Source organism: Enhydra lutris, unplaced genomic scaffold (assembly GCF_002288905.1).
Source record: "Enhydra lutris kenyoni isolate GAN:26980312 unplaced genomic scaffold, ASM228890v2 scaffoldscaffold8, whole genome shotgun sequence".
Classification (NCBI taxonomy): domain Eukaryota; kingdom Metazoa; phylum Chordata; class Mammalia; order Carnivora; family Mustelidae; genus Enhydra; species Enhydra lutris.
This window is the reverse complement of record NW_019154092.1, coordinates 1,149,292-1,176,882: the sequence shown is the minus strand read 5'-3', so window position 1 is coordinate 1,176,882 and position 27,591 is coordinate 1,149,292. Positions and strand designations below refer to the sequence as shown.

The 27,591-nt window shown below is 50.1% G+C and overlaps 1 protein-coding gene across 1 annotated transcript in view; it reads left to right on the top strand.

The window, feature by feature from the left end:
• Positions 1-3,747: 3,747 nt before the first annotated feature.
• LOC111142371 (calcineurin binding protein 1) overlaps positions 3,748-27,591 on the top strand; it is a 136,341-nt gene continuing 112,497 nt past the window's right edge. The window contains 14 exon segments of the mRNA XM_022495393.1: positions 3,748-3,893; positions 4,833-4,925; positions 6,058-6,171; positions 9,077-9,211; positions 10,325-10,505; positions 14,138-14,267; positions 15,693-15,842; positions 18,577-18,863; positions 19,929-20,097; positions 22,976-23,112; positions 23,667-23,884; positions 25,202-25,280; positions 25,868-26,055; positions 26,864-27,016. Coding sequence (XP_022351101.1) covers positions 3,891-3,893; positions 4,833-4,925; positions 6,058-6,171; positions 9,077-9,211; positions 10,325-10,505; positions 14,138-14,267; positions 15,693-15,842; positions 18,577-18,863; positions 19,929-20,097; positions 22,976-23,112; positions 23,667-23,884; positions 25,202-25,280; positions 25,868-26,055; positions 26,864-27,016 — 2,037 coding nt within the window. The 5' untranslated portion in view covers positions 3,748-3,890.

The window sequence follows — 27,591 nt, the reverse complement described above, 5'->3', positions numbered from 1 at the left end:
ATTTTCTATGTGTGTATGTTTTTTCTTTTCTTTTTCTAAAGATTTATTTATTTATCTGAGAGAGAGCAGGGGTGGGAGGGGCAGAGGGAGAGGGAGAGAGAAACTCAAGCAGACTCTGCACTGGACGAGGAGCCTGATGCAGGGCTCAAGCTCATGACCCTGAGATCAGACCCGAGCTGAAACCAAGAGTTGGATGTTCAACCAACTGTGCCACCCAGGCACCCCCTATATGTATGTTTTGTTTTTTCTTTTTTGTAGACAAAGCTTTTTAAAAAATTTTAAAATTTAAATTCAATTAATTTTTAAAAAATATTTTTAAATTTATTTTTTAATATGGGAGAGAGAGTGAGCACAAGCAGGGAGGGAGGGAGGGAGGGGCAGAAGGAGAAGCAGACTCCCTACTGAGCAGGGAGCCTGATGCAGGGTTTGATCCCAGGACCCTGAGATCATGACCTGTACTGAAGGCAGCCACTTAACCGACTGAGCCACCCAGGCGTCCCATAAATTCAGTTAATTATCATATCGTGTATTATTAGTTTCAGAGGTACAACTCAGTGATTCATCAGTCTTTTTTTTGATTTTATTTTTAAAGATTTTATTTATTTATTTGACAGAGAGAGATCACAAGTAGACGGAGAGTCAGGCAGAGAGAGAGAGAGAGAGGGAAGCAGGCTCCCCGCCGAGCAGAGAGCCCGATGCGGGACTCGATCCCAGGACCCTGAGATCATGACCTGAGCCGAAGGCAGCGGCTTAACCCACTGAGCCACCCAGGCGCCCCAGTGATTCATCAGTCTTGTGTAAAACCCAGTGCTCGTTATATCACGGGCCCTTCTTAATATCCATCACCCAGTTATCCCATCCCCCACCTTCCTCCCCTCCAGCAAAACTCAGTTTGTTTCCTATGATTAAGAATCTCTTGGGGTGCCTGGGTGGCTTAGTGGGTTAAAGCCTCTGCCTTCCGGCTCGGGTCATGATCCCAGGGTCCTGGGATCGAGCCCCACGTCGGGCTCTCTGCTTAGCGGGGAGCCTGCTTCCCCCTCTCTCTGCTTGCCTCTCTGCCTACTTGTGATCTCTCTCTCTGTCAAATAAATAAATAAAATCTTTAAAAAAAAAAAAAAAGGAATCTCTTATGGTTTGTCTCCCTCTTTGATTTTGTCTTGTTTTATTTTTCCCTCCCTTCTCTTATGATCCTCTGTTTTGTTTCTTAAGTCCCACGTATGATTGAGATCATATGATATTTGTCTTTCTCTTATTGACATTTTTCGCTTACCATTATGTACTCTCTAGTTCCATCATCATTGTAAATGTCAAGATTTCAGTTTTTTTGATGGCTGAGTAGTATTCCACTGTATATATTTATACCACATCTTCTTTATCCAGGTTCATCTATTGATGTGTGTATTTTTTAAATTTTAGTCTAGATGCAGGGTTTTAATTGTATAGTTTCTACTTTTGTCTCTCTCTCTCTCTCTTTTTTTTTCTGTATCGTATGGCAGTCACAGTGTCCATCATAGTATAGCTTATGGTAAAGCAGCAGTTTCCACACTGGGCCTCAGTGTTCTTTTTTCCTAGCTGTTGAACCCAGGAGGTAAAATAGCTATTAGCCTAGAGGAGATTTGAGTCTTCCTTGTCTGTGAAAAGACTGTACTTCCTTTCTTGTAAGAACCTTTGGCGAACTCAGAGCCCATGGTGGAAACCATGCTAGAAATCATTGCTGTAGTGCTGTTGGCAACAGCAGTCAATTCATGTTATCCAGGTGGAGCATGCATTCAGTCTGTATGCCCAAGGCTCACTTCCACTGCCTGCTGGGCCCTTTCAGGGCCTTCTGCCAGCCTCTTAGATGGGACTTTTTCTAACTCCTTCTCCTGCAAGATCTGGCTTGTTTGGGGGTGTCCCTCCCTGTCCCGGCCCCTCAGGCCGGAACACTTGGTGTTATCCAGAACCCCTCTGTTCCCTCCAGCATCCCAGGTGCCAAGTCCTATGAGTCTGCCCCCTGGAGTGTGTCCCTTCTGTCCAGTGTGCCCTCTAGGTTCCTGGCATCTCTTTGTTTAATAATAGCATGTAATTCACATACCATATAGTTCACCTGTGTGGAGTGTATATATCAGGGATTTTCAGTATATTCACAGAGTTGTGGAACTGTCACCACAACCAATTTTAGAACATTTTCATCACCCTGGAAAGAAACCCTGTATCTATTAGTAGTCATTCCCCATTTGTCCCTCTCCTGTAGCCTACCATCTACATTCTGTTTCTATAGATTTGCCTATTCTGGACACTACATATAAATGGAATCTGACAATACATGGCCTTTTGTGACTGGCTTCTTTCATTTAGCATTAAGGTTCATCCATGTTGTAGCACATGTTAGTACTTTAGTCTGTTTTATGACTGAAGAATAATGCGTTGTATCAACATACCACATTTTATTTATCCATTCATCAGTTGACAGACATTTGGGTTGTTTCCACCTTGAAGCTGTTATGAATAATGCTGCTGTGAACATTCTTTTTTTTTTTTTTTTTAAGATTTTATTTATTTTTTTGACAGACAGAGATCACAAGTAGGCAGAGAGGCAGGCAGAGAGAGGGAGAGGAGGAAGCAGAGAGCCCGATACGGGGCTCAATCCCAGGACCCTGGGATCATGACCCAAGCTGAAGGCAGAGACTTTAACCCACTGAGCCACCCAGGCACCCCTGCTGTGAACATTCTTGAACCAGGTTTGGTGTGGACATATGTTTTCATTTCTCTTGGGTAGATACCTAGGAGTGGAATTTCTGGGTCATACGGTGACTCTGTGTTTAACATTTTGAGCAACTACCAGACCGGTTTCCATAGCGGCTGCACACTTTGCCTTCCTATCAGTAATGTATGGAGTTCTAATTTCTCCATATCTTCACCAATCCTGTCCTTTTTTGCAGACTTCAAACTGGTCTGTCTACCTCTAATATTTTTTCCTGTATTTCTAAAATTTTGCTTTCCTGAAAACTCTTGGTGGCTGCTGTTGCCTACAGGATGACTTTCCCACTTCTCTGGCTCAGCACTCTTCCATCCTCCATGCCCATCTCTGCTCTAAGGCCCAGCCACGGGCTGTGTTGGCATCTGCGTGTGTCCACACTTCCCCATCACACCACAACCCCCTGCCTCTCCATTTCATCACACTCTACCTCAGTGCTGTTTCCCAGGGCTTACCACGAAGGCTGCCTCGCTCACTGTTCTGGATCCCTTCAAGTGGATTATTTTCCACCTGTAGATGTTGCCTGGGTTTCTCTTCATTTCATTCAATTATTATTATTTTTTAAAAAGATTATTTATTTATTTATTTATTTATTTGACAGAGACACAGCGAGAGAGGGAAAACAAGCAGGGGGAGTGGGAGAGGGAAAAACAGGCTTCCCACTGAGAAGGGAGCCTGTTGTGGGACTTGATCCCAGGACCAGGGATCATGACCCGAGTCGACGGCAGACGCTTAAGGACTGAGCCACCCAGGCACCCTTGATTTCATTTAATTATTGAAAAAAATAACTGTTTATAGGGTTCTTTCCTCTGCTGAACAGTGAGCCCTGGGGGCAGGAGTTGGTCTCACTCTTCTGTGACCCCAGCGCCTGGTGTCTTGCCTAGCTAGGGCAGAAGCTCTGGCCACAGAACCTGGGTGACAGATCACACAGCCATCCTGAGGCAGCTGCTCACTGGCCTGTGTGCTTAGAGCTGGCTAGGCTCCTGGATTTGGGGACTGCTTTGTGATGGGCCCCTGGAACTGTGGTGTGCCTGGCTTTTCTTGGGCCCTCTCTCATTCTCTCCTGTTTTCTTCTCTAGGAGATTGTGGACCAGCTCAGCCCCTGCCAGTGATGGGAAGTGGTGCTTAGTGGCAGCGCTGAAGCTCTCTGAGTATGGTAAGGACTGGTGCTTGCCTGTTTTGCTGGTGTCAGTGTTGTTTTGTCACTTCACTCCTGGGGGTGAGGGCCATTATCTTGGGGGACACTCAGTATGGGGCAGCCTTCCTCCTGGGAGAGCTGTTGGTGCAGTTGAGGGTAAGCATGTTTAGTTAATATGTTCTGCTGGACCTTGCCACAGTTGTGAGAAAGGTACAAAGTTCACATGTTTTGTTAGTGTCTGATGTTCTTTTTTTTTTTTTTTAAAGATTTAATTAATTTATTTATTTGACAGAGAGATCACAAGTAGGCAGAGAGGCAGGCAGAGAGAGAGGAGGAAGCAGGCTCCCTGATGAGTGGAGAACCCAATGCGGGGCTCGATCCCAGGACCCCAGGATTATGACCCGAGCCGAAGGCAGAGGCTTTAACCCACTGAGCCACCCAGGCACCCCAGTGTCTGTTGTTCTGATGTCTAGGTCATCTGTTGTATCTAGCATTGCTGGGGTGTTCCTTTTGCAGTGGATAGCACCCAGGACATGCTCCCCAAGTAGCTTGTTAAGTAGCTTGTTACATATTCTGGTCTTTGTTTTTCTCCTCGATCATTTATTGTTCATTACATTCTGAGAAGGCCATAGCTGCTTGAGTTATAAGATCATGTGCTTAATCAGAGTTGTATTCATTGTAGTTTTTTTTTTTTTTTTTTTAAGATTTTATTTATTTGTCAGAGAGAGAGAGAGACAGACATTCAGAGAGAGCACAAGCTGGGGGGAAGGCCAGGCAGATGGAGAAGCAGGCTTTCCCCAATGTTGGGCTCAATCCCAGGACCCTGGGATCATGACCTGAGCCAAAGGCAGACACTTAACCAACTGAGCCACCCAGGCGCCCCTCACTGTAGGTTGTTAAAGAGACAAGTGACATCTCAAAATCAACTTTTTTCTTGCCTCAAATCCCTGTTTTTAGATTCGAATTGCAGCCTTAAATGCCAGCTCTACAGTTGAGGATGATCATGAAGGAAGCTTTAAAAGTCACAAAACACAGACCAAGGAGGCCCAGGTATGTAATCCATGGTCTTCCTCTGTAGGTAGACCCTGCTTTTCATTTCTGTAGAGCGTACCTCATTTTAAATGCCTTCGCAAGACTTAATGGGATTTTAGCTCTCCATCTCATGTTATAATTGCTTTACTTGGGGGTGGTCACACTGAAGAGAAATTCTGTATTCTGTGAGCAGTGTTTGGGCCAGTTCAGCCCCTGCTCCCACTTATCCAGCAGGAACTAACTTTCTGTGCAGCCCATTCTTTGTGCTCACTTCAGGACTTGGCACACCCAAGGATGGCAGCATGTTAACGGTAGGCGGTGCTTTGAGGTTTCCCCATACATTGCCCTCATGGGCCAGTGTGAAGAGGCGCTTGAGGGAAGATGTCTTAAGGGGGGTCTCAGGAGGTCGGTGAGGGGCCAGGTTCAACGTCAGCTCTCTAGATATTCTTGGTCTTTCGTCTCTTCCATGAGGCCTGGCATCGCCTCCACTTCAGCCTGGTTCTTTCCTTCCCTCCACCCTTCTCTCTACCTGTGTCCTGCCATAGTACAGTAGTGGCTTGCTTCTTTTTCCCATTTTTGTTTTACCTGGAATGAACATGTGGCTCCCCTTTCACAGGAGACACGCAGGCAGTCTTGAGCCCTCTCAAAAGCCAATAGTCAGCTATCCCTGGTCCTCAAGGGATGTCCCTAGGGCTCAGCCTGCCTAGTGCCCCTTCTGTCCCAGAGGCGGTTGTTACCCTCTGTGGGCAATGATCAGGCTAGGGCAGAGTGGCAAGTGGAAAGCAATGGAAACCACCCATACTCTCTGGGAATCTCTGGGTTATTCTGGCTGGTGTGGCCACTCTCCCAGCTTCACCCAGAGAAGGCCCTCTGGGTTCATAACCTTGCCATTGCTCTGATCCTCTGTCCTTGGGCCAGTGTGTGTTTTGCTGTTGCTTAGACTCACTTGAGCCTGTGTTGCTCATGCTCCTTGGGGGACTCTTGAGGGGTTCGTCTCCCAGTGATGAGCTCCTGGCAGGTTGGAGTGTTAGGACTGTTTCCACTACAGAGGGAACAGCTGTCAGTTTACGTGGCCTCGACTGTAGCCCCCTTACACACACTTTTGGCTTAAGAAAGACAAACCTTTGTAATCTCCTGTCTTGGTTCACAGGAAGCAGAGGCTTTTGCCTTGTATCACAAGGCCCTGGATCTCCAGAAACATGACCGGTTTGAGGAGTCAGCCAAGGCCTACCATGAGCTCCTGGAGGCGCGCCTGCTACGAGAGGTGAGGCACCACAGGCCAGGCAGTGAGCTTGCCTTCTGCCCTCCCCTTCTTCACTGGGTGACCTTGTGCATGTTACTTCCTCTCTCTGCCCCTCAGCTTCCCCACCTGTAGAGTGTCAGCCTCCTTGGGTTGCTGTGAGGGTGGAGTGAATCCAGTGAAGCATGCAGAGTGATTGTTGTTCTTAGTAAGAGCCCTGTGTTGGCTACTTTGTTACATTCTCTTTGCAGCTACTCTTTTGAGAAGGTGGGGTCCCCTGTCCCCATTTTATAGTTGTGGAAATGGAGGCTTAGTGAGGTGTTCATAACTCAGAGCTACCCAACTAGTGAAGCATTAGAACCAGGATTAGAACCCATGGTTTTCTGATACTTAATGATCCTGTGGGCAACACGGTTTGGCAAATGCTGTTTAGGTGATAGCCCGTGAGCTCAGGAAGCCTGTGTAGGCATTCCTACATAGTCAGAGAAAAGGGTTTTGAAAGACATAGTCAGAGAAAAGGGTTGGGAGAGCACCACAGAGCCATGTTTTGGGCACAGGGTATGGTGGAGAGGCAGGACCTATTGATCCAGCGTGGGGGCCATGCTAGTGGCAAGTGAGCCAGACCTGAGTTGGCTGGGTCATGGAGATGATTCTTGGAGGTTTGAGAATGAGTGTCAACTTGAAATTGATTTAGGAAGAATTATGTTTCATTAGGAGGAAAGGCTTTTGTTTTCAAGTACCCAGACACTAAACACCGGGACATGCAATGAGGAAGCAGACAGACTCCATCCATGGGCTTTTTCTGGAAAGCGGTCCTTCAGTTGAGCAGTCTCCTACACTTCTAGGAAGGCAGACACTTAGGTCTGCCTTGTGTCCCTACCCCTGGATGATTTTTTACCACAGATGAGGCAGAATGCTGAGTTCTCATTGTCGGTTATAGGAGTCCATCCCTTCCCTCAGGCGTGGATGTCAGGATTCTCTGGTGTTGGTTGTAGTGTCTTGGAATTAGGGCTGTGGGAATTGTGACCTACCCCTCCCCCATTAGTAGGAAGTGAGTGAGGGCCCAGAGATGAGAACGACTTTATTCTACCTTACTGAGTTCCAGCCACAGGCCAGGGGCCGTGTGTGCTTCAGGAGGGCGTCTTCCGTCAGACCATGATGGAGCAGGCCTCAGAGGTGAGTGGGTGAGCAGAGCAAAGTCGGAAGGGTGCTGTTGGCCTCTTAGTCGTAGGTGTGTCCACTTCCCTCTCTGTCATTTCAGCCTTGAAGCACTCCTGTAGCACACTCCCCGTTGGCTTATAAATGTAAAACGCAATCATCGTAAACAGTTGAAAAGTACAGAAAATGTATAGAAAAGTTTCTTTTCACATTCATCCACATTGGTATACTTAAGATTAAACTAAATTATGTAGTTACAGTCTCCCAAACACTTGGCATAAATAGGCCCTGGAACACAGCTGACACCTAAGAAGTGGCCAGCTCTTCGCTGGGGAGGCCGGCTGGGGTGAGCCCTTCATCTCCTGTGGGCATCAGCGTGTCTGTCATGGAGGGTGGAGGACGGTGTGTAATCCAGCTGGTTAGGTGGAGGTTAGTTATGAGGGCTTCTGCTGTTGTGTGTGGAGGTACACTGGCTAGTCTCCGAGGTAGACTCACACGGCCTGTATTGAAGGGTTCACACCAGATTTTGAACAGTTCTGTACCTGGAATGGCGAGGGTACCTGGTGTCCAGGTGAGCCTGTTGTTGGGGATCTTTCTGCAGTACAAGCCAGACGACAGGAGAATTAAGGAATGAGGTTGATTTGAGCTTTTTAGTCTTCTTGTTGGGATTCCATAAGAGTGCTAGGGTAGATTTCTTGGATTAGTCAAGGGGCTGTTCCTGAAGGTTGCATGTCTTCAGGTCTTACCGGTTCTGATCATGAAGAAGAATGTCATGTGAACGTGACCTGTCCAAGGACAAGGCTGAGATATGGACCTGCCCCTGGAAAGAAGTTCTTTGTGCCACCTAGTTTTTCTGTTAGAAAATGTTTTACTTTGTCCCGTGTTTAAAGCAGTAGTTTTCCTCATCAGCGGTGTCTTAGAAGTTGTAGGGTTTTCTAAGAGTTTTCATAAAAGCTGTAGTGAAGGGGCGCCTGGGTGGCTCAGTGGGTTAAGCCGCTGCCTTCGGCTCAGGTCATGATCTCAGGGTCCTGGGATCGAGTCCCGCATCGGGCTCTCTGCTCAGCAGGGAGCCTGCTTCCCTCTCTCTCTCTCTCTCTGCCTGCCTCTCCGTCTACTTGTGATCTCTCTCTCTGTCAAATAAATAAATAAAATCTGAAAAAAAAAAAAAAGCTGTAGTGAAATAACTTTTTATATAAAGCACATTTATAATCTTTATGCTCTTTTGGCTTGCACTTTTGATATTCGAGGTAGGATTACTGTCCTCGCAGTACAGAGATCCTCAGGGCGCTAAAGTTTTAGGTAAAGTCGCTGTCCACAGTTACATGATGAGTTACAGAGTTGGGAGCCCAGCCTCCTGATTCCTAATCCGGTGCTCTTCTTGCTGCGGGATGTATAGAGATGCGTAAGTTGGCTGCCTGGCCATCTCCAGACCCTGGTGCTGCCCCCAGGTGGCCTCCTCATGCCCTGTCCTCCCTCTTCAGGTCTGCTCCGGGGGAGCTGCAGGCTCTAGGTTTGACCTTTCAGGCCTGGCTGTAGCGATGGGGTGCTGAAACTATCTGCAAACTGCCTTGTAGTGATATAGCTTTCCTTCTCTGTCTGCTTGGAGCTGGAGGGGTCCTCCAAGCACATCTAGTATAGGGCTTTCCTTTTCCAATGGAGGGTGGCACTGGACTGGGCCAAGGGCCTGCAGCAGAGGCCAGCTGGGAACCCTGGTGTCCTGCTGAGGCTTTAGGGCCTAGGTGTCACTCTCAACCTCTGTTTTTGTTCACAGGCAGTTTCATCCGGTGATGAGAAAGAAGGGTTGAAGCACCCTGGGCTGATGCTGAAATATTCCACATATAAGAACTTGGCCCAGCTGGCTGCCCAGCGAGAGGACCTGGAGACTGCTATGGAATTCTACTTAGAGGTGCAGTTTTGGCAGTGCTTATTGGCCCCTTGGGGTTTTTGAAAGCTCTTGATGGAAAGAGTGAGGTTATGGTCTTGTTGGCTAAAAAGAAGAATTTGTAGTGGCGCATCACCAGGCTGTGGTCCCTGAGACCCTCATCAGCTGGCAGCAGTGCGTTCAGAGAGAGCAAGGGCCTGCATGTGCATTGGTGCTCTGCCACTCAGGGCCCATGTGGCCTCGGCGAGTTGCTTGCTCTCTCTGGGCCTCCAGGTCTGCAGCAGTATAGTAGGCACAGTAAGAAAGAGGGCGGTTGTGAAACTGGAATGAATTGGTACATACACCCATGCTAAGAACACAGCTTGACCCTTGGCACTCTGTACCTGCTCGTAACAGTATAGCCGTGATCTCGGTGTTAACGGTCACCATCTCTGTGGGCACCTCTAAGGTGCCAGACACCATGCGAACTCCTTTCCAAACATACGCTAACCGGACATCATCTTGCAGGGATTCAGGATGCACTAAAATCTTCATTTTAGTGGTGAGGGGACTGAGGCTTGGGATCATGCTGCCAGTAAGTGTAGGAGCAGGATGTGAACTGAAGTCTGTCACCAGAGCCCGTAATTTTTCTAGAACCCCACAATTCAAAATAAAAAATTTTTAAATCCCGCAAAAATACCCCCCAAATCCATTTTCTTTTCTTTTTTTTTAAAGATTATTTATTTATTTATTTGACAGACAGAGATCACAGGTAGGCAGAGAGAGGGAGGGGGGAGCACTCTCTCTGCTGAGCAGAGAGCTGGATGCAGGGCTCGATTCCAGGACCCTGAGATGATGACCTGAGCAGAAGGCAGAGGCTTAACCCACTGAGCCACCCAGGAGCCCCCCATTTTCTTTTAATGGTACTTTCATTAATGGTACTTACCTATCAGATATATAAGGAGTACAGATGTTCAGAGTGACAAACTGTGTCAGGAAGATGTTCTGAATTTGATAAATTGGTTCCTGTAACTTGGGTTGGCCACTTTTCTGGGTGGTTTGGGTGGCTGGGTTGGTGCTCTGCTCCCTCCCGTCACCATGGGCGCCTGCTCAGCGAGAGAGCCGATTGAGTGTGTGTGCCCTCTGTGCTGCTTCCAGGCAGTCATGCTGGACTCCACGGACGTCAACCTCTGGTATAAAATCGGACATGTGGCCCTGAGGCTCATCCGGGTCCCCCTGGCTCGCCATGCTTTCGAGGAAGGGCTGCGGTGCAATCCTGACCACTGGCCCTGCTTGGACAACCTCATCACTGTCCTGTACACCCTCAGCGATTACACAAGTGAGTCAGGCTTTGATGGCTTTCTCCCATGTGCTTGTGTTTTGCGGACAGAGGAGGGAGGGCAGCTTGGATAAGTTGGAGGCCAGGTTAACACTCGAGGGCTTTCTGCTAGACTGTCAGGAAGGGAGATGGCTTTGCATTCCTGCTTTATTGAGTGTGTCTTTCTCACGCAATTGAGATTTCTTGAGTGCATTGTGGTGATAGGTAGCATGCTCTCTGAGTGGTTTTCCCTTTGCTTGTCTCATTTCATCCTTGTATTGTGCCATCCTGAGCCAGAACCTGTTTCCATAACTCACTTACAGATGGCCTAGCAGTTGCAGCTTGACTCCTCCTGGTGCTGGGGACCTCACTACCTATTGAGGCAGTCCATTCCTTTGTAGAGCAGCAGGTCTACTAGAATGGTTTCTGCCATCTGCCAGATGGAGCCCCATTCTGCCCTCCATTTGCTTAAGTTCCTTGGCTCCAGCCTTTCTGTCTGTTCTGCAGAGAATACCTTTGTCCTTTGCATGGGCTGGTCCTGAGGCAGGCACTGATGAGGTGTTCTAGGAGTCCGCCTCCTCTGGGTGTCCTCTGAGGCCAGAGAGGAAGGAGGCTCTCCAGGAGTGCTCAGAGCGGGGCTGAGTGCAGTGGGAGCCCGGGGCTTTGTCCGCTGACTATGCTGCAGGCTGGTCTGGAGTGTGCAGGTGCTCTGTGTCTGTCTGGGCCAGTTACTCTTTTTAGGATGGACATGCCAATGAGCACTTGCTGTCACTTTCAAGGTTTAGGCCTGGAAGACTGACTGGCAGAGGCTTTTTCCTTCCCTTTTTTAAAGACAAATAGCGTGGAGTGTTTAGAGAGGCACTAAGGCCCTGCTCACCATTCCCCACCTCCGGTTCCCCACAGCTGCTTTTTGGTTGAGGTAGCACACACACACAGTAAAGTGCACAGTAAGTACGTGTGGAACCTGTTAAGATGCAGAACATTTCTAGAGCCTCGGAAGGCAGGCTGCATTGGCTCCCATTCCAGTCATTTCCATCCCGGAGGTGATCTTGATTTCTCTCCCTTTTGTTGCCAGAGAGGAGCTCTGCTTGTTGTCGAGGCTCCTCTAGGTGTACTCTTCCCAGCCTGGCTCCCTGGGCCGTGGTCTTCCTGTCTGTCCGTGAATGCCCCCCGGCCATCACTCGGGGCTCTTTACTGCCATGTTGTCTGCTATGTGCGTCTGCAACAATCTGATGGTTCTGTGCTTGCACATTGAGTTCTTGCCTAACACTACAGGGAACGTTCCTGGTGCGTACTCCAGAAGACACATCACTTGCTGTGCTGCTTGCCCTGGTTTTCATGCCCACCAGCGGAATGCGGTGGTGCTTGTGCAAAGCCCTTCCGACTCTCACAGCTCCTTCTTTAGGAGGTGTTCAGGCTCCTCTTGTAAGTTTTCTGGCAGCTTGAGAGCCACCTGAGGTGGACAGTCTTGTGTTCTGCCTTTCTTTCCCCAGGCTTTAGTTCTTTGTACCCCTCTCTCATGGTCGGAGAAGTTGTACTTGGTAAACTGAAGTCCTCGAGGGAGACCAGGCTTGGGGGCCTGAATGGCTGCCCTGTCTGGGAGAGCCCTGGCCTGATAGACCTGACACTCATTTATTGATTTTAGTACGTGCGCGCACGCATGCATGTGTGTGTGTGTGTGTGTACGTTTATAGACTCCGTGCCCAGCGTGGAGCCCATCATGAGGTGTGAACCCACGACACAGGTCAAGACATGAGCTGAGGGGCGCCTGGGTGGCTCAGTGGTTAAAGCCTCTGCCTTCGGCTCAGGTCATGGTCTCAGGGTCCTGGGATCGAGTCCCGCATCAGGCTCTCTGCTCAGCGGGGAGCCTGCCTCCTCCTCCTGTCTCTCTCTGCCTGCCTCTCTGCCTACTTGTGATCTGTCAAATAAATAAAAAAAAAAATCTTAAAAAAAAAAAAAAAGACGTGAGCTGAAATCAAGGGTCAGACGCTTAACTGACTGAGCCACTCAGGCGCCCCAGACCAGACACTCATTTAAACCCCAAAGTGAAAGCAGCATGTTAATTAAATTCCCAGTGGCATTTATCCACTTGAGATGAGTAGGCAGGGGTGCTTGGGGTTGATGCCTGCTGACCACCTCTTGTTCCCTTGGAACTTCCCAGGCCTTCCCTCGGTGGGAGTGCCGGTGTAGTACAGCTAGTGCCATGAGCTTTACGACAGCCAAAATGCCTGCTGAGAGCCAGCATCACCAAAGGCTCAGGTCCTTCCTGGTTTTCTCTCTGGGCATCTCTGATGGCCACTCTCGTGTCCCACCATGGTCCCAGAGAAACTGTGTTCTTGTTTTGTGGGGCAGGAACCGCTAGGCCGTCTATGCAGCCGTTTGGTCAGCTACTTGCTAGGCTGTCCTGGGAACCCCCAGACCCTCCCTGTGCATAGGTTGCACAGCCTTCATGTGCCTTGTGGGGGGCATTGTGGTATCTGTGGAGCTTTGTGACTAGGCTCTGCTCTCTCCTTCTGTGGCACTCTAGGAGGGCACCACTTCCTTCTGCCTCTCAAAGCTTCCATCCCCACATCTCTGCTTCTGTTCTACTTTTCCTTCCTCCTCACCCTGGATCCTTCTTTGGTTTTTCTTGACAGCAGTGGGTTGCAATCCATCTACACTCAGACTCTGAAGCTGAGCGGGGCATGGTAGTGGTCCCAGTGCCCAGTCGGAGCAGAGCTGATGCTTGGCTGCACTGTACTGTTTTCCTGTGTGTTCACAGGTGAGGCCTGCTGGCACTGGGCCTGCTGGGGACTTATTTATGGCAGTCACATCTGTCAGGGGCTAGTCCCTAGAAATACCAAAGGCTTTCCTAGTTCACATGACAGCTCTGCTGTGTGACTCCTTGCCATCCCGTTTTTTCTTTTGTGTTGCTTTGCCTGTTACTGTCACCACTCCTGGAGGAATTAGAGGATAGGCTTTCCAGATCATTGATTTGAAAAGGCTTGTTGACATAAATGATGTGCATGCCTCTAATTGCAGGCGGTAAACTTTTTGGGTAAGAACGGTTTAAAAAAAAATAGAAGGAGGAAAATTGGAAAATGCAGATAAGCAAAAGGAGCAGAAACAGGTTTTACTTGTACAAATGGAGTTACACTGTGTGGTCTGTTTGGTTTCCTGCCTTTCCCCCATGCCCTCTCGTGACCTTCCTTCTGGTCAGTGAGCACACCTCTCAACCCTTTGTGCAGTGACTGCTCAGCAGCCCAGTGTGTGGATTGGGGAAGCTTTCCTTAACCAGGCTCCCTGGGTGCTGCTGAGTGCTTTCCTGATTTTTTGAAGGTATTTTCCAGTTTGCCAATAGCTAAAGACTACGGGTCTCTTGGTTTTTGCAGCAGTTCCTAGAAGTGGACTGTTGGGCTGAGGGTTGTGTAATACCCATGGCTCTCTGGAAAGGTCATCGTACAGTCTGTCCTTGCTATCAGCATTTGGCTTTGTCTCATCTGCTGTGGGTAGTAGTATTTTCAGCATCTTTCCTAATTGAATCAGATTAAGTGGTATCTCATTATTTGCCAGCATTTCTTTGATTCCAGAGTAGGGTCATTTTCTTGGTGCTAACTGGCAAGGCCAGAGGTTGGGGTGCACACTCAGAAATCAGTTGTTTCTTTCCTTACCAGCATGTCTGTACTTCATATGCAAAGCTTTGGAGAAGGACTGTCGGTACAGCAAAGGACTGGTTCTCAAGGAAAAGATCTTTGAAGAACAGCCTTGTCTCCGGAAGGACTCCCTCCGAATGTTCCTTAAATGGTGGGTCCTGCCTCTTTCTATGCTGGTTCTGCACTCCCCTCTCCCCCAACAGTGTGTGGCTGGTGGATATCAGGAGGCTTGTGTACCTCCTTCTCTCAGGTCCTAACTTCCTGGCAGTTGAGCCCCTGCACTTCATCCCTCGCTGCACCCCCTCACCTGGCTTTGATCCTGCTTTGCCTATTAATTACCTGTGTGCCTAATCATGGCTGTGCCTCCTTGGCTCTCTGCTGCCCACCTTTCCCTCCACCCTGCCAGCTCTTGACATTCACCAGCTCTCCTCTGGGTGCTTGTGGCAGCCGACAGGCCACCTTGTCTGCCCACCACCCCCCGTTTCCCTTTCCAGGGCTTTGTTTCCACGTGTTTCCCAAGTTCAGTGTCCGTGATATGACTTTGACACCACTGCCTTGCCTCCAAGACAGAGCTCATGCTCAGAGCATCACCCGGAGCACCTTTACAGTTTGACCCCTTTAGTTCTTCTCCTTGCCTCCTATGTCTCCCTGCCCCAGAGAAGACTGCCTTAGGTACCCAACAGAGTCCAGGCTTGGCCCCATTGTGCACTGTCCTGTCCCTGTGCCCTGGCTCCCTCATGGCCTCACCTGGAAGGCCAGCCTCCCACCTCTCCGCCTGTTGTGCCATTACTCCTTTATGTTCCAGCTCCCAGGTCACCTCTGGGCAGCTTTCCAAACTCTGGCTGCCTCCCGCCCTCAACCTTCCAAATGAGCCAGCTCCTCCGTCCTCTGGTCCTTGGCCCCTGCAGCTCAGCTGGTGAGGGGTTAGTGGTTATTTATCTCTGTGTCTCTCCCTCTTAAGACTTTATTTCTTGTTCATATCTGTCCCAATGTGCTAACTGTCTTAAGAGAGAGAGAGAAAAGGGAAAAATAAATCCATAAGCAAGTGGCTTTGTGGTAGAGGCCTCAGAGGGGTCAGGACAGCCAGGGCGGGAGGGCAGGTACTGCCAGGCTGCCTCAGGTGGAGGCGTGTCTGTGTGAGGGCACCTGAGGCCTCAGAGCCCCTGCCCTTTCTGTGGTTTGGCTATACTTCGGCAAGCTTAGGTAGCCTGATGACTTTTGGGCTGGGCAGGAAGGGAGAGTTACATTCTTTTACAATTCTCTATAGGTAATTGATAGCAAGGTTTTATTTTTCTGTGGCTTTTCTGACATTACTGTGATATTGTTAAACATATGAAAACCCTTAGCTCAATTTTGAATTGTAGAGGGAACAAAGGGTATTAGTCACGTCTATTGTATGTGGGTATTAAGAATGCTAATTACTGCCCTTAGAGGCCAGACTCAGGGGGTTATTTTATTTGTAGGAAGAATTAATACAGATTAAAGGGTATTAACTTAACTGCATCCCCGTCTGTAAAATTTCAGCCTTGGCTCTAGTTTGTAACATTGTAATTTCTGTCTTTCTTACATGGTTTAGTGACATGTCAATCCACGATGTGTCGGTGAGCGCAGCTGAGACGCAGGCCATTGTAGAGGAGGCCCTGGGGCTGCGGAAGAAGCGGCAAGCGCTGACCGTGAGGGCAAAGGAGCCAGACCTGAAGCTCGTGCAGCCCATCCCCTTCTTCACGTAGGTTGTCCTGGTTCCTGGGGCTGCTGGGTCAGCCAGTGGGCCCTGCATAGGAGGGAGAGGCCCTGAGGCCTGCCCCGGGGCTGACGGTGTGAGGGGGCCTGGTGCATACCAGACAGACACCTAGAGGTGCGCACACACTTTTTGGCCTCCAAGAGGCAGGCCAGGCCTCTCCCAAGTACACCCAGTTGAAATCTCTCTTTGCCCTTGCCATTCTTGATGCCAGCCACCTGCCACATCCCTGTGTGCCCCCTCTTGGTCTGCCCTTCCCAGAGGGGAAAAGGAAAGTAATGTTTGCCAAGCACTGGACTGGTGGAAATGGGGTTCAGAGCAGGCAGATGGTGAATGGAGAGTCTGGAGTTGATCCCAGGTGTGGGTTCCATGGCTCTTGAGCTCCTGCTGTCCCTCCAGGGCCACACAGGGTGCCCTGGAGGATGGGCCTCTGCATAGCCCTTGTGAGTCCCACAGTGTATGAGAGGCCCTCCAGGGAAGGGAAAACTGGTTTTGGCAGCCTCCCACAGCTGGGGTCATTCAGCCCCTTAGTGAGATCTGGTGTGTAGTTTTTGTTTTTGAAATTCTGACTTTGAGTCCTGAATCTTTGAATTTAGCATGCCTTGAGAGCAATGTTCTCATACTCAGAGATGTCCCATAGTAGTCTATGGCTCCCACCCTGGATCAGACAGACCTGGGGCCAGTCCTGGCACCCCTAAGTGGATGACCCTGGGATGCTACATGCCACTCCCTAAAAGCAGGGAGAGCAATCCTCTCTTATAGAGTTGTTGTGATAGTGAAAAAGAACAGCTGGGGGCCAGCACAGAACAACATTTCTGCACCCACTCAGGAGGGGCTGGCTTTGATCCATGGTACAGCTGCCTGTGTATTTCCACATGTGGAGTGTCCCAGGAATGTCTTCCCGCCCAGACCCTGACATGGTCAGGAAGTTGGGGCTGCTCTCAGACTCTTGTCAGATGCCCTTCCCATTATTTTGTTAGATGGGTCAGGAGCCCCATCCTGTCTGAGTGTGGGCTCCCTAGCTGAGGTTTTTTGGGAGTTTGGGAAGAACCCTGAGTTCCTCCCTGTTACAGTGAAGGAGGGGGAAGGCCTGAGAACACTGGAGATGGCTGGAGAGGATCCTGGCGATAGGACTAGAGAAGCTGTAAACTGGTGTCATGGTTGCCCTTGTGCCGGGGGAAGGCCAAAGGGAAACATGAGGGAGATGGGCTTGGCTGGAGGAAACCTTGCTTGGGAGTGAAGTCTGCGATTGGGTTATAGAGGAAGAGTGTGGAGTCCTCTGGGAGGGAAGGGGTCAGGCTCTTAAAATAACCACAGTTTATTGTAGGGCTTGGCACACTTGTCCCACAGGTAACCAGGTGGTAAATGCTTTAGGCTTTGTGGGCCAGGTACCATCTCTGTTGTGTATTCTCCTGCGGGGGGGGGGGGTGTGTTTGGGGTGGGGGTTTGTGTGTAACAATCCTTTAGCTGGCTCTTAGCTTGTGGGCTGTATACAACAGGCTGTGGGCCACGGTTTGCCACCCCTTGGTCTATTCACTGCCCATTAGACAAGGCACGAGTGAATGAAATTGTGTACTTAAGGCATTAGACATAACCCAGCTATGAGCGAATTCTTCCCCGTGTGCATGTAGCCTTTACTGAAGACAGAGAAAGAGCAGGTAGGAGATCCCTTCTAGGAAATGAAAACTTCCATTTTCATTCTTCCCTCAGCATTTACTGGATGCCAGCTTCATGCCAGGCACTGTGCCCTGTGTTGGGGACTCAGCATGATGGGTGCGGTCCCTCTCTGGGGGTGATCTGAAGGGTAGTCAGTCACCTGGAAGAAGCTGATAAGCCCTTGGAGGAAAGGAGCACAGCACCTTGCAGGGAGCTCATAATGGGGTCTGCACTGCTTTGGGGGTCAGGGAAGGCTTAGGTACTGGAGCTATCGTCTGACAGAGGAGTGGTATTGACCAGGCAGAGAGGCTGCGGTTGGGGGTGAGGGCCTCATTTTGGGATAGAGAGAAGCCTGTGCAAAAGTCTTGTGTTATGCAGGGGTCTTATTTTGTTTGCAGAACTGAAAGTAGGCTAGCATGGTGGGAGGGTAGGGGTGAGGGTGGGGTGTGAGATGAGACCAGGCCAGTTGGCAAGGTCAGGCATGTATTACAATGAGGGTGAGGGTGTGGTTTTTGGCCTGAGAGCATGGGAAGCCATTCAGAGATGAACGGATATATCATACCACACCATATCATACCACAGCAAACCATATAACACAACATAAAACAGAGAAACAAGAGACTCTCTACAACATAAGATGCCATACCACAATAAAACACACATGACACAAATATCACAAGGCATACAACATAGCCATGATCTTGGTATATGGGGACTCACAGATGATTTAAAAATTTGACTTTGTAGGGAAAGAGCTTTTGAAGTGAGTCCGTTTTCATGCCTGCCTGGTGGAGTTTGAGGATGCCTGAGGCTGAGTTCAGGCCTTGTGCCAGGGCGAGGGGAGGAGGCTGTGGGCCCTGTTCCTGCTTGGTCTGTTCCACCTCAGTGTGTTAGACGCAGGATTTTGTCTATAACTGTGACGACAAAACCCTGAGCCCTCCAGCCTGCCCTCATGGGGATGGTAGCCATGGGGCCATCACTGCTGCCTCTCCACAGGCCAGCTGGCCCTGGGCTTGGAACATCCAATGCTGGGTGCTGACCAGGTGTGGTGACCCTCTCCTTGCAGCTGGAAGTGCCTGGGAGAGAGTCTGCTGGCCATGTACAACCACCTCTCCACCTGTGAGCCCTTGCGGCCCAGCCTTGGCAAGAGAATCGACCTGTCCGACTACCAGGACCCCAGCCAGCCTATGGTGTCTTCTGTGGTGGTGGCCCCTGTCAGCGTGATCCAGCCAAGCCCTGTCACCACCAGCCCGGCTGTGGCTGTGGCAGAACCTGTGCTCTCTTATGCCTCCGTGGCTGCGGCCAGCTTCCCACTGCACAGTCCCAGCCTGTTGGAGACTGGAGTCCCTGCGGGTGAGGTCCTGGGGTTAGTTTTTGGGGAGGTCCCATTTGCAGGGCAGGAGTGAGTGTTGGGGTGCCCTGGCCTCCCTAGAGGGATGGATCTTGCTGATGCTTCTAGCCCAGGGTTTAAGTGGGCCAGCTCTGCAAGAGAGGCTGAGTCTGCTCCCAGAGCTGGGGCCGGTTGGGGGTCCCTTCAGCAATGAGGCCCCCAAGGGACTGGGGTTGGAGCTCAGAAGCGCAGCTTCTTGGGACTCCTAAACTCCTGGCTGCTAAGTCCTGATGGAAGGGTTGCTCTTTTTGCTGGTACCTGGGGAGCTGGAGGGGTCCCCTACTGGTCCTGTTCTCCTGCTGGCTGTGCCCTGTAGCACCACACTGTTGTGCACCGAAACTGGAGTGTTTTGACCTTGAGAAAGTCAGCAGAGTTACCACTATATGTGGTAGTATAGTTTTTGGTGGTTTTATTGATTTTTACTATTAATGAAGTAGTAAAAAAAAAAATTCAGACAGCAGTTCCCATGCCTTTTCTTGATTTCTGTGTCCCTGAATAAAAGACTCTGGCCGTTAAATGAGTTTCTGAATGAACTTGTATGTGATTGTTCATTTTTTGCTTAACCATACATGACACTTCTCTGCTTTCTTGTAATTCTCATGATGCTCTTCCTCACGTCCTGTCATTGAATGCTCAGAAGGTGCTGGGTGGTGGGCAGAGTTAGTGTCACTGCCACTTGCTCTTTCGTTCCCAAGTACATGCACTGAGGCACCAGAGGCTCTCACAGCCAGCTGGTGGGGGTGGGAGGAGGGACTGCTGGAGACCTCGGTGTTCTGTAGCCAAGGAACATAATCTTCAGATCTGGTTTATGGGTTCTGGGAATTTGAACAAAGTGTGAGTCAAGTGTTTTGAGTTTGAAATTAACTTTCCTCAGGACTCTTGTTAAAGAAAAGATGGGAGGTTTCTTGAACATCAGAGATGACCGTGAAACACGGGGGTAGAGTTAGATTAGAGGCACTGATGTGCCTTTGTAGTGTGTTTTCTGATCCCTGCCCCTTGTAAGATTTCAGTTTGCACTCTTTATGAAGGTGATGTTTCTGGGGGAGATAAATCCAAGAAAGGAGTGAAGCGGAAGAAGATTGCAGAAGAGAGTGGAGAGACAGCGAAGCGGCGGTCTGCCCGTGTCCGAAACACCAAGTGTAAGAAAGAAGAGAAGGTAGACTTCCAGGAGCTTCTGATGAAGTTCTTGCCATCCAGGTACCATGCACTTTTTCTCATTTGTGAAAACAAGCAAACCTGCAAACCTCCAGCCTATACCACCAATAAAGTTTCTCTTTCCATTGCCTCCCTCTCTTCTGGGCACTTCCTTTGTTCTCCCATAACATCTGTGCCAGTGTCCAAAGCGCAGATCTCAGTGGATTGGGATTGTGGGGTTTTTCTCACCTTTCTTCCCTCTGAACTTCCTGAAGGTAGGAACTATGACTTAAACATCTTTCAGAGAACTAGATACTCCCTGGGCCCTCAGGAGATGGATGGATCACTGAGCTGGAGGCCACTCACTCATGTCTTCATGCACACATGGACACCCACTTGCTGGGAGACCTAAGGCTGCTGCTGCTTGGGTGCAAGCTCTGGGAAACCCCACAAAAGGTAGCACCCATTCCACTTTCAGAAAGAGTGTGCATGCTTGGTTTCTCCAGGCTCAGTAGGGTTCCCTCGAATTCTGAGAAAGAGGACAGGCTCATAAATCTTCCCTTGCTTTCACCAATTCTTAGTGTTGGCAGAGATGCCTTAAGGGAGGAGAAGAGTCCAGGCTGCCCCCAGCTGGGAGGGGCCTGGGTGCCTGTGCTTCTTAAGTCAATTTTCACCAGCGATCCTGCTTTCTGCCCTTGCCGCCCCAGCTCCTCCAGAGCCTCCAATTCCTGAACCCTCCTGGCCACCATTGTTTATGGCGGTGGTACATGGGCTTCCTAATGCCTCCTCCCCTGTCCTTAGCTGAGTGGAGAGAGCAGTTCTGTTTCTGCTGCTCCATCATCTTGCTGCCATCTGACATTTGATGAACACGTTTCTTGTCTGCTGGGGCATTCTCTCCTATCCCCTGTATCTTTTAATCCCTTCACAGTTTCTGGAGTGGAGTTTAGAAGGTAAACGTGTGTATTTTTTCTTTTTTTAAGATTTTATTTACTGACAGAGGGGGAGGGAGAACAAGCCAAGGGAATGGCAGAGGGAGAGGGAGAAGCAGGCCCCTGGTTGCTGAGCAGGGACCCTGATGTGGGGCTTAATCCCAGGACCCTGGGATCATGACCTGAGCTGAAGGCAGATGCTTAACCCACTGAGCCACCCAGGTGCCCCTTCAGTATGCGTCTTTAACCAGGAGTCCTCAGTCTTCAGTGGTTTGGCCTTTGACAGTTTATTTTCAGGGGTGATAACATCCACATGCAAGAGGAGGAGCCAGAAGTTTTAGGTGGATTGTGAATCCATTTTGCTCCTTTGTTGCCTCTTTTTCTTTCTGGGGTGAAAGTGAAGTGCTTGGAAATCAGGTTTGTTCTCTGTAAGTGGAGGATGTGATTGGTGCTGTCTGATAAATTCCTCTTCAGGGTTAGTGCCAGGAGCAGGTCTCCCTTCAGGATAGCTGCAGGATGGGGCCATGGTTGATGATGCCAAGGGTCTTGGTGACCCATTTCTCTATCTTCTGTTCAGCCCTGATGAAAGAGTCTTAGCCTCTTTTTTTTTTTTTTTTTTTTTTAAGATATTTCTTTTTTTTTTAGGGAGAGCAAGAGACCACAAGCAGGGGAAGTATCAGAGGGAGAGGGAGAAACAGGGTCCCTGATGTGGAGCTCAATCCCAGGATCCTGGGATCATGACCCACGCCAAAGGCATACATTAACCTACTAAGCCACCCAGGTGCCCCTAAAAATTTTTTTGAAGTAATCTCTGTATCCAGTGTGGGGCTTGAATTTATAGCCCTGAGATCAAGAGTTGCATGCTGTACCCACTGAGCTAGCCAGGCGCCGCTCTTTCCCTCTTTATGTGGAATGTTTTCTATCTTCTTTATCTTTATTTTATTATTTTTTAAAGATTTTATTTATTTGATTGAAAGAGATCATAAGTAGGCAGAGAGGCAGGCAGAGAGAGAGGGGAAGCAGGCTCCCTGCTGAGCAGAGAGCCTGATGCAGGGTTCAATCCCAGGATCCTGAGACCATGACCTGAGAGCCAAAGGCAGAGGCTTAACCCACTGAGCCACCCAGGCGCCTCTTTATCTTTATTTTAATTGTTGGTTTCCATGTCTGCTTCTTTGAATGGCCACGTAGGAGCAACGTGAGCGCGTGCCCAGAGTAGTGACCCTGGGGGTGTGTGCATAAATAAATGAAGCCATCCAGTAGGGCCCTGTTTTATGTGTTTATGCCCCAGGGCTGCTTGGTTGAGGAGAAACTACCAGATCGCCAAAACGTGGTCCTTGGGAGGTGCTGAAAGAATCATCCTCCTCAGGCCCAGGGCTTTGTGGGGAGCCACGGAGCCATAGAGGGCCCAAGCTCAGAAGGGCCTTTTGTGCCCCCATACTCCACTCATTCCACTTTCTCCCTGTTTGCTGGGCTCCCTTTCATTCTTAGAATATTCCTGGTGCTCTTCTGGCCTGTGCCTCTCCACCTGTCCTTGTCCTGCTTTGCATGGCCAGCCCGTTTTCCTCCTCCATTGTCAGCATGGACATTAATTCTCTCTCAGAGGCCTTCCTGATTCAGTTCTCCAAAGAATGTGCCCTGTGACCCTCTGTCTTAAGCACTCTGTGGTGGTTGGTCCTTATTTGCGCTCTTTATTTCATGTTTCTGTTTATTGTCTTTTTCTCCCATTTAGAAGGTAAGCTTACTGTGGGCAGGGTTTGTCACACTCACAGCTGAATTCCAGTTGAAGTCCTGTTGGTGGAATGAATGAATGAGTGAGGGTATAGGTTAGATGCCAGCTCAGAAAGGTGTGGAAAAAGGGAGAGCCTCCCAGAGGCCTGGATTTCGGACCCCTTCATCTCACTGATTGGCATCTTGTTTTGTCTTGCTCATTCATTTCTCTAATTGGAAGAATTCAAGTGCTCATGTCAGAATGTGTTGGTATGACTTTTGTGATTTTGGTGTGTTCCATGCAGGCTAAGAAAGCTGGACCCAGAAGAGGAAGATGACCCGTTTAATACTTACGAAGTCCAGTCAGAAGCCAAACTCCAAAGCTTCCCGAGCGTCGGGCCTCACCGACTGTCATACGACTCGGCTACATTCATGGAATCTGGTAGGAATTGAGCAGCTTGATCATTCACTGTTGGGAATTCTTCTTCCCATTAACCTATAGTCTGCTTAGGTTTTGTTCTGGGAAATGGTTCTGGGGTGATCTTTAAAGCATGATCTTTAAAGTTTCCTGGATTTGTCTTGAGCCTGAGCAATGTGGTCGGTTGGGAGATCTGCTGAAATGTCTAGGATCATGCTTGACTGTGCTCTCTGAAGGGTGTGTGCTTCAGGTGGAAGCTGGGGGCATGGCTTTGCAAGTCACGTGCATGTGACCCGGCTATTGAGTGCACATCTTGAGGCAGTGCGTGCAGGTTGGCCCTTCAGTCCCCACATCAGACCTGGAGATTCAGAGCAGCTTGCTCACAGCTGGTGAGGGCTGGAACCAGGCTTGGGGACCACCAGGGGAGCACCGCCCCTTGGGAGGCCACAGGTGCTCTCCTGGCGCTGCCTCTGCCCGGCCCGGCCCCGCCTCTGCCTCTCTCTTCTCCCAGAGGAAACGGGAGACCCTGGCGTGGGAGGTCCTTCATTCCAGTCAGCTGTTTCTCCCTCCCTGGGCAGAGAAGCAGGATGTACATGCATTCCTGCTGGAGAACCTGACCAACGGGGGCATCCTGGAGCTGATGATGCGCTACCTGAAGAGCATGGGCCACAAGTTCCTGCTGAGGTGGCCGCCTGGGCTGGCAGAGGTGGTGCTCAACATCTATCACAGCTGGAGGAGGCACAGCACCAGCCTGCCCAACCCGCTGCTGAGGGACTGCAGCAACAAGCACATCAAGGTCAGGTGGGCGAGGGGCCTCTTCAGGTTTGGGGGCGGGGGCGGGCTCTGTGGGTATGGGGTTGCTGTCATGTTGAGCCTCCTCAGTTGCATCCATTTGTGGGCCCAGAACCTGGGCCTCTGGGGACTCATGGGAACTGGTTTGTGTCTAGAGGGGTCCCTGGTGGCTGAGTGGAGGCTGCACTCGGAGGTGAGAGTGGGCATGGGGCCATTAGAAGGCTGTTGCCAGGTGAGTGTCAGCGGTGGCAGTGGAGTGGAAGGTTCTGGAGGTACAGCCTATAGGATGAGCTGTAAGCGGAGGTGAGGGAATGAGATGGTGGACAGGGCTTCTAGGGCTGTCCCCGGCACAGGGGTTGGTTGGTTGTGGGGTGGCTTACCGAGATGGAGGAGAGCCAGTGGAGAGAGTGGGTGAAAGTGAAACATTGGGCTATGTTCCAGGTGCCAGGGAATGTTACCAAATTGTGTTTTAGCGGGTGAGAAGACAGAAGTACAGAGGCTAAATAGGTTGCTTCGGGAAGTGGTGGGGCCCACTGTAACTAGGGGGCTGACCCATGCTCAGCCTCCCCGCTGATGGCACTCTGCACCCCAGGCTCCTCCACTTGGAGCTTCTTGAGGCTCAAGGGAACACTGGATGCTCTGGACCCCTTCTCCTGTTACGGGGGAAGGCTGGATGCCTGGGAGGGTGCACTGGGAGCCTTTAGAGCCCGTCGGGTTGGTCTTTCTGACTGGGGACACAGAAGGCAGAAGAGCTCAGGGATTTGACAGGTCCTAAGGGCCATGTGAGCCTGTGCTGCCTCCACAGGGACAGCTCAGGGACTGTGTCCAGCTGCTGCTCATTAGGCCTGTTCCCCAGGGGCAGTGTGGAGTGGCTGGAGGAGGTGAGGCTTTGGTCTCCAGATGAATCAGGTTGGTTATTTCTCAGCTTTGCCCACTTGGCAGGTGGCTCCTCGTTGCTGAACTTCAGCTTCCTTGTGACTCTGGAGGTGATGCCTGACCCAACTACTTTTGAGGCTTGAGTGCTGTAGTACGGTTGCAGCATCTGGTCTGACATTTGGCAGGTGACAGAGCTGCCCCTTCCGTAGAGCAGTCCCTTAGGACTGAAGTCAGGTCTCTGGCTCCTCCCAAGTCTTATGCCAGTATAGATCCATGTGCCTCTTTTTATGTCCTGGCAGGTAGCCATTGATTATAAAATGGAAAGTAGGTTGAAGAAAGAATTATATGTTTATCAAAGTAAGTTTTAGCTTCATTTCATCCCATGCCTCACCCTTTGGTGCCTCTTTATGACTTCATTCCTGACCTTCTGGTGCCTGTCCTGCAGGATATGATGCTGATGTCTCTCTCCTGCATGGAGCTCCAGCTAGACCAGTGGCTGCTGACCAAGGGCAGAAGTTCTGCAGGTAGGAGGCATTCTGTATTCTGTGGTAGGAGTAATTTTCCCAACCCTCAGCAGCCAGGAGGAAACAGGAGTGGGAGGCTGAGTCATGGAATTCAGAGTTCCATCTGCAGTGGGCACATTTCCTGGGTTGGCTTGTTGGACTAGGGAAAATCCAGGGTCCCCGAGAAATCCTTTGAATGCTCAAGAAGTAGTTAGTTACAGCTGAGCCCCCAGAGGGAGCCACCTGCCTGCTTGTTCTGTTATTCAGGATTGAAGGAAGTAGGATCTCAGATTTCTCGTCATCACCTGACACTTTATGTGTCCAAATAATTTTTCTAGATGATGTGTATCATTCTGACTTTTAAACCACTGTTTGGTGAACAAAGTTCAGTAAGTAAAACGAGGGCCTTTGGGGTCTCTCCATCTCTGTCTGGTTTGTCTGATTTCTCTGATGCTGGCCACTTGAGGGGCTCTAAGGCTCCAAGGGGCTCAGGGTACTCCTGGACACTAAAGCAGGTATGGTGGGGGCTAAGGGCAAGCTCCAGGGAGTAGAAGGGTGTCTGGAACGTGCACATGAAATTGACTTGTTCTGGCCTGAATGGTTTACAGTGTCTCCTCGGAACTGCCCTGCTGGTGTGGTGAATGGCAGGTTTGGGCCTGATTTCCCAGGAACCCACTTCCTGGGGGACCTCCTGCAGCTGTCATTTGCCTCATCCCAGCGGGACCTGTTTGAGGATGGCTGGCTGGAGTTTGTGGTCCGTGTTTATTGGTTGAAGGCTCGGTTCCTGGCACTGCAGGTTGGTTCTGTGGTTGGTTCCCTGGCCCCAAAGCTGGGGGAAGAGAGCTGGATGTACTCTGGAGAATATGTGTGCAGGTGCACATATGGCTCCTGCCTGGCGCAGAGCTCAGGAGGAGGAAGTGGGATGTGGTGGGGAAGCTTGAGATCTCAGGTAACCTAGGATGGCCCCCAGTTTGAACAGCATATCAGCATGACCACAGAACTCTGGAAGGGATCTCCTGTGCACCCTGTAGGCCTCCACACTCAGGATTTGCCTTTGTTTTCCTGAGAGCCCCTGAATGAGTGCACAGATGGATGCAGAGTTTTCTAGAAGGGAAAACCACTTATCTTGCATGATTTCTCAGAAGGCTTCCCCTCAGAGCCTGGTCTAGATGGCCAGGGTGGACTGGCTATCACCTCACATGGTGGTGTCCAGTACACTGTGGTGGAATGAGTAAGATTGTCATAGTCGGCTCTGGAATTAGGACAGGCCTAGCTGCTAATCCTGGCTCGGCTATTTTTTTGCTCATGATCTTGAACAAACACTCAGCCTTCCTCAAGTGTCCTCAGTGTCTTCATCTGCAACATAGGGTTAATGATACCTTCCCTTAGAACTGTGGTATGAAGTAATCATTCATTTGTCCAACAAATACTTGTTGAGCTCCAGCTGTGTCCAGGAACCCTTTTAGAGGGTGTAGCAGTCTCTGGATAAAACCGCCCTCCTGGTGCCTGCAGTCTAGTGGGATCAGGGAGGTAAGGCACCTGGCACAGCACAGGGAGTTTCCTTCCTTCTGTTCCTGACCTTTGACTGCTTTTCCTCTGACCAGGGAGACATGGAGCAGGCCCTGGAGAACTATGACATCTGCACAGAACTTCTCCAGAGCTCCACTGCCATCCAGGCTGAGGCAGGGACTGAGCAAAGAGACATCGTCATCCGCCTGCCCAACCTCTATAATGATTCTGTTGTTTCCTTGGAGGAGGTGAGTGGGAGTTATTTAATTGTGTTTTCTTGGTCAAAGATTTATTCTGGGTTGGCTGAGTTGGACCAGGCCTGCCATGTCCCTGTGGAGGAAAAGAGCAGTCCAGGTGCTGAGTAGGGCTCCTACCTCTCAGGATAGGATGAAGGAGTCTGGGAGAGGCTAGCTCTGGGGCACAAGGGCACCTTGGACTCAAGCCCACCCCCCCAACACACACACTGAGGGAAAGCCCATCCAAGTGGCAGGGGTCAGAGATGGAGGGAGGCCTTTGGCAAGATCTGGAATGATCATTGCTCAGCTCTCTGAGCCACGTGCTGCAGCAGCTCTAGCGGGATTAGAGGGAAACTGCTGTAGAAGCCTGCAATGCTGGTCTGACTGTGGGTTGGGTCAGCAGTATGGGGCATGTATGTCAGGCTCTGTCTGTTTCTGATCCTGTTCTTACTGTGCAGCCTCAGACCCCACCCAGTTCCACAGCTATGACATGTCCACTTCAGCTGACTATCCTTCAGACTCTTACAGAATTCTCTGGGCAAGGCCAAGTGCAGTGCCCCTGGTACCTGCGTTCTGGGGGAAACAGC